Genomic DNA, 9,448 nt, shown 5'->3' with positions numbered 1-9,448 from the left:
TCCTTTGAGAAATTCATAATTTTAATGATCAATAATCTAATTTATTTATCAGTTTTAGGCATTTTATAAGTATGATAAATAAATAATTATTTTATATATGACAATTAATTATTTTAGTTTGGTTACTTGGTTATCACAAACCATCTTAATTAATATAAAATCATGCGTATATTTATAACATAATCATAACCAAATCTTAATTATTTTTAAAACATGCATTACATTAACCGAATTCATAAATGGTAATAAATCAGTATATAAATTTATATAGACATTATGTCATGCATGATTAAAGATATTAATCATTATTATACAATAAAAGATTAATTTGTAGGGTTCAAGGTTTTAGTTTCAGTAAAAATCTAAATTGGCAAGTGCATAGGATATGATACCATATGTTAATTAACATGATCATTATATTTATTATATTATACAAAATGGATCTTAAAATCTATATGTTTTAGATACCTACTAATCCGATGATAAGGGCGGGGATCCTCATTGACGGGAGGTCAACGATACGTGTAGGTCAATGGTCAAGAGGGTCAACCCTAAGATCGTGCCGAGCGGACTGGCGGGCCGACCGAGCATCCGGTCGACCGAACATCCGGCCAGGGGTCTCCCAGGCCGGACGAAAGACAGCCCGACCAGGGGTCGGATTTCCGATGCTCAAGGTAAAAGAGTCTATTGGCCGAGCGGACAGGCGGCGGACAGGCGGTGGACAGGCCGCTCGCCCGAGCCACAGGACAATAAGGCGCAATTCCATCTGAGCACATGAGCAGGGCTTCCCCGCCCGGGCCGAGGTATGTGCATTCCCGGAGGCTATGAGCATTGAGCGGCTGGTCCGCTCGGCCCGAGAACAGGCAAGAGCGCAAAGGGACAAAAAGGACAGTTGGTAACATCATCCTCGAGACACCTACCGCCGACAAACAACATGGTCGGCAGCCGGAGCGGACAGAGTATTGTACGGTGGAAGTTTCCACCGTCACATCAGGGATATGTTCGGACGATTGCGGAATGACGTCGGACATACTTTTCTGACACAACCCCTACTTAGGTATGTTTGGGGAAGCGTGCACGCATCTAGAAGCGTGCTCGCGTCTCCCCGGGGTCCTATATAAGGACCCCCAGACTTCGGCGGAGGTAGGCGATTCTCATCACTGTAGTCACAGTAGCGTTACTTTGCTCCTCTTCTTCATTGTCTGACTTGAGCGTCGGAGGGTCGTCGCCTGGAAACCCCTCGCAACTCGACTTTTTTGCAGGTTCGTCGGAGATCCACATCCCCAGTCGAAAACAGCTGAGAGTGTTACATCCCCAGTATCCGTTGACTCAGCACTCGGACAGGATCACCTACGCTTGATAAAGAAGCTATTATAATATAATTATTTTACATATATAATTTATCTTTTCTTTCATTTTTTTTTTAAACACTCAAATTTATTGGAGCAAGGATCTTATGATGTTTTTAGCGGACCAAATCAGCAGGTGAGGATGATTGAATTCCTCTAATTACTATTCCTAATCCAGGGACAACGGATCAAGACAGATGGGATCAGAGAATCCCGTCAGAATTGATTGATGATGGAACACTGTTTTATATATATATATATACGTCAGAATTGATTGATGATGGAACACTGTTTTATATATATATATATATATATATATATATATATATATATATATATATAACCATTATTTAATAATAAAAAGTAATTATTATCTAACTAGTACTACAACGTACAAGGTTCATTAGGGTTATTCGAACTAGTGCACCAAATACGTTCGAAACTTCTCTATCAGAACGAACTTTCCTGATACCATATTAAAAATTCACAAGAAGTTTCTTGGAATCTGAATTCACAAATACTCCCTTTTATATTCACAAAATATGTTACAAGGAAAGTTTAAAAATACATAAGGTGTGTTTAGTTCGGAGTTATTTTTGACAATTTTAGTTATCCATGTAAGGTTATCAACGAAAATCTTGTTTGATTTAGATAATCGATAATTTCTGAGTAATGTTTCATGTCCGACACGTCAGCAAAAGGACATATAAACCGGAATCAGAAAATCTCGAAAAATTGAGGTTTTTCTTGATTCCGAAATTAAAGAATTTTTTTTATCCAAAATACCCTCGAATAAGAGAAAAAATGAAGAAAAAATTTAAAAAATATAAAATATAAAATTTTAAAAAAATTTAAAAACATAAAAAAAAAATTTAAAAAAAAATGGAAAAAAATAAAAAAATAAAAAATAGAAAAAGCATTAAAAATTTTTAAAAAAACAAAAAAAGTAAAAAAAACATTAAAAAAATAAAAAATATAGAAAAAATTTAAAAATTAAAAAAACTTTATTTTTTTTTTTAAAAATAAAAATGAAAGAAATAAAAAAATAAAAAAACACATAAAAATAAAAATAAAAAAGTGAAAAAGGAAAAAATAAAAAAACGTAGAGTTTAAATAATAATAATAATAATATATGGTTAGTTTTGTAACTAAGGATAATATAGTAAAACATTAAATTAGATTATTTATTAAAATTTTCAAATAAATAAGTTTTTATTGCATTACTTAGATTAAACTAAATAACATTTGATTAGGTTTTATTCTCTATAATTTTAGTTATGTGATTATTTGATAATCATATAATTAAAATTATATATGATAATTTAAACTAAATATACCCTTATGATAGTAAGATTGATTCTTTTTGTATTATAATGAAGAATAAAAAGAAAGCAAAGGGAATATTGTTTTGCCAATTATGCTCCATTACCATTTGAAGGAAATATCTGTTTACCTCAATTAGTTAACACTACAGAAACTAAAAAGCTGCCGCCACAAGATCAATTAAAAAAAATATTTTCAAATAATTATAGTAAAAAGATGACTCTCCGAGAGTTATGCAAAAGAATATAAATTATGGATTCAATTTAACCGACCATTAGATGGTTAGAAGTTGAAAGAAATCTTTATCTCTTGTTGTATTATTATAATAAATCTATTATTTTCTAATCCACTAGAAATTGGTAAAGACTAATTAAATTTCAAATAAGATGAATATTCAACTATAAATTACACTTTAAAATTATTCCATAAATGAATGAGAGAAGAATAACTTAACTTTAGAATTAATCGGCACACAATATTATAAAAATAAAAACTCCAAAATTTTTATCACGAGTTTTTAATTAGTGAAATTATATATATCCAAATAAATATATTATTTATATATTTACCAGTTCAAATTTGAATAAAAATGAGCAAATATTAGGATTAAATTATGAATATAATAATAACGTACTCTAGCCCTTGAAGCTTCCGAGTGAGTAGGTAGATGGGGACCGCCCCCTCCCGCCCGACATGGATGAGCCCCGCTCGAGCTTTCATATGTGGGTCAACCTTCCTCACCAAGGCCTAAAAGGGTAGCGAGCCGTCAAGCTCTAAAAAGTTGCTACCTTACCCTGCTGCTTCTCTCCCCCTTTCTACACGGCTCCTTGATCTGCTCCGAAGTTGGAGACATGGAGTTCGGCAGCCAGATTTTCGTTTGGTGAGCTTCCTCTACCTCGCTTGTCGGCGCCTGCCTTGCCTTTCTTTTTCTTCCCGTCAGTTTTTCGGGTCGCGGGCCTTTCTATTTGTTTCGCTTTTTATAGCGAGGTACTTTTTTTCCTTTGACGAATTGGCATCGCCCCCTTTGGCATCCTGAACCCTTGTTTTTGTGGTTGGTGCGCCTCTCTTGCCCTTGCGCTCTGGGAGATCTGGGATGGGGAATTGCTGGGGAGTCAAGATCAAGGCGGAGAGCCCTTGCCACAGCGCCTTTACCTCAGGTACCAAAACTCAACCTTTTGAACGTCTTTGATTGTTCTCCCGCTCGCAAAAACTAACACAAAAACGGAAATTTTGAGTTTTTGTTTCACTTTTTGATTGTTCTTTGATTGTTGTTAGTTAATTGTTTCCTCTTATGAAATTTGATAGTTACAAGTGACCGCTTTTAGATCGAGGTGATTTGTGCGTGATCGAATTAGAACATCTCCATTTTTCTTACTTGCGTGTCCAGAAATCTGTTTCTTGCATATCTGCGGAAGTCATCCATCGTTGCACCACACTCTTAAATAAATCAGTCTATACTTTATTTACGGATATGATTACCGGACATAGTTTGTTTTGATTGTTTGTCACTTGTTTGGTGGTCGCTTCTGCTTTGGGAAGATTTGAAGGAAGATATTTTTTTAATGAATATGATCAAAATTCCTCTTACTCGGATTCTAGGTGCGAACTCAAAACAAGGTAGCCGGGTGGGCAACACGTCTAGTAGTTCTAGCAGCAGATTGTCAGTGCCTCCAACCCCTCGGAGTGAGGATGAGATTTTGAAATCATCAAATGTAAAGAGTTTTACCTTCAATGAGCTGAAAACCGCCACCCGAAACTTCAGGCCAGACAGTGTCTTAGGCGAGGGAGGGTTTGGCTCAGTTTTCAAGGGGTGGATAGATGAGCACACATTTGCACCAACCAAGGCTGGAACTGGTATTGTCATTGCAGTGAAGAAGCTCAACCAGGAAGGATACCAAGGTCACAGGGAATGGTTGGTTAGTATTAGTTTCTTCTTAATCTCTATTACTCTGATTTTACTTTAATAAAATCAAGGTTCATATAAGCATATATATGCATTAAAGATGGTACTCGGATGTGGTTTTTGCTTATGTGCTTACCCTTTTTTTTACCTGATCATGGTTTTTGGAGATGTACATACATTTTTGTTTCCTTGGATATGATTTTTTCCCCATTTTACTTTTAATTTTGATCACTAGTTCATATGTTTTGCAGACAGAGGTTAATTACTTGGGTCAATTAACTCATCCTAATCTTGTAAAGCTAATTGGATATTGCGTGGAGGACGAGCAACGGCTCCTTGTCTATGAATTCATGCAATGCGGCAGCTTGGATAATCATCTTTTTAGAAGTATGCCCTTTTATTTGGTCAGACTGGCATACTTTGTCTTCTTTTCTTGTTGATTGTTAATGAGATTATTTATTATTCTCTGTGTATATATTAAAATGTCTACGGAAATGCTGCCTTAGGGAGTTCAAGCATTCAACCACTATCTTGGAACATTCGTATGAAGATTGCTCTTGGTGCCGCTAAAGGACTTGCCTTTCTGCACAGTGAGAAAGCAAAAGTCATATATCGTGACTTGAAAGCCTCTAATGTGCTTCTGGACTCGGTAAGTTATATTATGGTTTGTTCTAGGCTATAAATTCGATGACAATTCTATTTGATCAGTAATCATATCACCATATGCACAGAACTACAATGCAAAACTTTCAGACTTTGGATTAGCGAAAGATGGTCCAAGCGGCGATGATACCCATGTCTCTACAAGGGTCATGGGTACCCATGGATATGCAGCCCCTGAATACCTTTCGACAGGTAAATCAATATAGTTTCTGTCCATCTCAAGTGTTTATGGTTTTTTGAATTTGAATTGAAGTGTTTTTTATTATCGAAAATATAAGTAAAGTGCACTTCCAGTGCATTATAGTAAAATCATTTAAATCGAGTGGCAACATTTGATAAAAGAAAATATCTTCTGCTAAGACTTCATAGTGCATTCCATGCATGTAGCTAATTTGAACTAGCACTTATCTCTTATCCTTTAATTCATTAGCATTCTGATACCTGATCGCAGTACTAATGATAGAATTTATGAGCTAGTGTGTTTTACCTTAAACAAATTCAACGAGAATTGGATCGTCTTTCGTTTAACACTTCAAAGTGTTGTCATCTTTTTGCTTAATCTAGAGGAGTGTAGTGGCTGGAGAAGGTTAATATTTCTGCATCTTCTTACCTTAATCATTTCCAATTCAATTTTAATGACCCTAGTTTTTTATTTGATTTTCTAGGTCATTTGACTCCCAAGAGCGATGTCTATAGCTTCGGAGTTGTCCTACTGGAAATGTTGTCTGGATGCCGTTCCTTGGACCGGAACCGTCCTATCGGACAGCACCACCTGGTAGAGTGGGCAAAGCCTTTACTAGCAAGCAAGCGGAAATTTTTCCGTGTCTTGGATAGTCGATTGCGGGGACAGTACCCGCAGCTGGCTGCCCAAAAGGCTGCCCTTCTCGTACTCCAGTGCCTATCAGGTGAAGCAAAGTACAGGCCAACCATGGACCAGGTGGTTTCTGCACTAGAGGAGATACGAAACATTAAAGATCCCAGCCGAACCGTCGGTTCAGAACATAAGTCGCACAGCCAAAGCATGAACAACAAAGCTGGAAGGCCTCGGCCAACAAGTATGGAAGAATCTGGTAATAGAAAAGCTACCTATCCGAGGCCCTCAGCCTCCCCACTCTATACGTAATATACACACTCCCAGGGAAGCTGTAAGTAAACAAATTGAACAAGAGAATGTGTTTTTAGTTATGTTTTGTACAGCTTCTCTTTTTAATCATACTTGTTGACTCTATTACAAACATATTTCATCATCTCTTGCCTGGTAAGTATTGCATTTTCAGTGGTCGTAGGGCATTTACTCATCTAAAGGCATACCTATCTCCCAAAGGGACAATGCTTTACCCTTTAAAAATTATAGTGCTTTTAGTGGTACACTGGTATCAACTTCCAGTATTATAATCAATGCTATCCGTTGGTCGTTGAGTCATTATCGTAAAGTGTTGTGGGCGGGTATTTAAGCATGCCCCTTAAAATAGCCAGGGCGATGATTAAATAGTTTAGTTTTTTTATAAAAAAAATCAAAAAGGCAAAATCAACAAGGATGCTCCTCTTTCATTTATTATCAAAATAACATTTATTTATTATTAAATAGCTATTATATATTTTATTTTCTAAAATTGTCTTTACTTTTTTTATATGACTGTAGTAGTTATGAATTTATTTTTTATATTACTGTAGTAGTTTTAAATTTATAGTTACTATATAATTATAGTAATTACAATTTTACAGTTGTTGTAAGTATTATAAATATAAGATTGTAATTTTTATAATATAATATTGATTGATTTATAATGTTGATCAATGTTAGCTGGTGCAGTAGTTATGCACTATAATTGTTAAAAGATAATGTTATTATTATTGTTCTGAATTTAAGATTCCAATAAAAAAAATGGCGCTTTTTTAATTTTTACACTTTTGCTTTTTTCATTGTTAATGATTAGGAGTTGCTTTACTTGTAATTGGCTATGGATGCGATCCATCTATGTTGACACGTGGCACATTTTGGTGCTGCCACGTGGTGCTTTATTTTTCACATATGATCCTGTCTTAATATGTGAAAGTCTAACTTATTTAAAGTAGTTAAATGTTTCTTTAAAAAATTGTCAAAATATAAAAAATAAAATAACTTGTTACTTGAGGAAATAGATCATCTTAAGCAGCAAGTTAACTTGAGTGATTCGACTAATCAAGTTTAAGTCGAAACTTCAACTCAAGTTGAAAAACTTGAGGAAGAAAATTTCGACTTAAAGGTCAAGTCGAGCGACTCAAGAAAATGTTTGAAAAGTTTGAAATGGGGTCCAAGTGTCTAAACATGGTACTTGAATCACAACGAGCTGTGCACAATAAATCAGAACTTGGTTATATTCCTAAACAAACAAACAAATCATACTTGTCATTAATTAGTCAAAATATTAGAAGTCAAGTCCAAGCATCGGTCCAAACAAAACATTTAACCAAATCAATTAAACCAAACCTATACTTAATCCCTAAAAGTCAAATTCATTACTTAGATAGACCTTATCTAAGTTATGACTCAGGGGGAGCAACTAGAAAGACAATTCAACCAACATGATTAACTGAACCCATACACTTAGGATTAAGTTTATTTTTTTGCTTAGAATGGTTAGATAAAAAATGTTTACCAAACCCTACAACATAGCATCAGAATGGATTGGGATGATAGTATGTCAAGGAAGCTTTGTCGAAGGGATATCTAGGCTGAATCTTGTGTATTCTACCTGGTGCACTAGACTTAGTGGATCTGACCGAAGCTACTCCAGTCAAACATGGGCTAGTTAGACCAAAATTTAGTATTAAGTTTTTTGAACAGAAACAATTTGGAAAGTCTTTAGCAAGTGGTCCACCGTTAATACACAAGAAGGCAATATGTCTCGCCACTGAACTGAAAACTTATACTTAATAAGCATGCTTGATTAACCCAAAGCTAAGTTTGAATCTCACATGAGTTCAATAACCTTTTTCAATAATTCAAATTAACTTCCAACCTAATTAACATCAAACCTAATTTAATTATTTATAAAAAAGATTTAAAAAACAAAATTAAAATTATTGTAAAAACTTAATTAAAATTATTTTTTAAAAAAACTTAATTTAAATTATTTTAAAAACTTAATTAAATTATTTTAAAAAAAACTTAATTAAATTATTTTAAAAACTTAATTAAATTATTTTTTTTTAAAAAACTTAATTTAAATTATTTTAAAAACTTAATTAAATTATTTAAAAAAAAGACTTAATTTAAATTATTTTAAAAACTTAATTAAATTATTTTAAAAACTTAATTAAATTATTTAAAAAAAATTACTTAATTTAAATTATTTTAAAAACTTAATTAAATTATGATCCGGTGGTAAGAAAAGGGGCCCCGCCCGGATGATGGTCAACGGCCCTGTGGCGGTCGTAGTCAAAGTTAACCTATCTGAGCGATCGGTGTGGATAGCGCCCGAGCCAGCGCTTTGACAGCTCGGCCGTTATGCTGAGCCACCGATAGCAGTAGGTGCTTCGCCACTCTCACCTTTGTGTGAGCCGACAGGCGCAATACCAAGGTTGACCATCTCCTTAGCAGCCGCCGCTTCAATCTTGGCGGCCCTCAACCTCATCCACTCAGTACCGCAAGCGCGCATCATGATGTCAACTGCAAAAAGGGAAAACAAATCAGTTAGACCAAAAGGAAAAAAAAGGATCGCGAAAGCTCTTACCCATGCTACTCGGAAGTTCGAGCGGATTAGACTCAGCCTGAACATATATAATACGCCCTGGCAGAGCAGTTTGTGGATGTTGAACTTTTGGCCGGCTAGCATGTTGGCTGCATGAAGGTAGGCTGGCTGGCTCTTGTATTTACCGAGCTCTGGCGGAGAGGGTACGACGGTCTGCCACTTAGTTTAGAAGGGCTTCCAGTGTTTAATAGAGGTGAGCATTTTGTCGAAGAAGACAAGGCCGATCCGAGACTGGAAAAGGAAAGTACCCCACTCGGACTGTTTGGGATAGTAGAAGTAATGGAAAATCTTGGGAACTAAAGGGATGTCGTGCAGCCTAAATAAGACAACTACGCCGCACAACAATCTAAACGAGTTTGGAACAAGTTGGCCGAGCGGGAGGCGAAAATAGTTACATACTTCAATGACGAACGGATGTAAGGGAAAATGCAGACCAGCCACAAACTGGTCTCGGAAGAAACAAGTAGTGCCGGTCG

The 9,448-nt window shown here is 35.4% G+C and overlaps 1 protein-coding gene across 1 annotated transcript; it reads left to right on the top strand.

The window, feature by feature from the left end:
* Window positions 1-3,415: 3,415 nt before the first annotated feature.
* On the top strand, window positions 3,416-6,500 carry LOC121984284 (receptor-like cytoplasmic kinase 176). The gene is made up of 6 exons (XM_042537147.1): window positions 3,416-3,829; window positions 4,272-4,588; window positions 4,827-4,962; window positions 5,082-5,224; window positions 5,307-5,430; window positions 5,904-6,500. The coding sequence occupies exons 1-6, from the start codon at window positions 3,766-3,768 to the stop codon at window positions 6,359-6,361; spliced, it is 1,242 nt and encodes a 413-aa protein (XP_042393081.1). The 5' UTR covers window positions 3,416-3,765; the 3' UTR covers window positions 6,362-6,500.
* Window positions 6,501-9,448: the final 2,948 nt, after the last annotated feature.

Source organism: Zingiber officinale, chromosome 5B (genome assembly GCF_018446385.1).
Source record: "Zingiber officinale cultivar Zhangliang chromosome 5B, Zo_v1.1, whole genome shotgun sequence".
In the NCBI taxonomy this organism is placed as follows: domain Eukaryota; kingdom Viridiplantae; phylum Streptophyta; class Magnoliopsida; order Zingiberales; family Zingiberaceae; genus Zingiber; species Zingiber officinale.
Note: the sequence above shows the minus strand (reverse complement) of the source record. Positions and strands in the feature narration are given on the sequence as shown.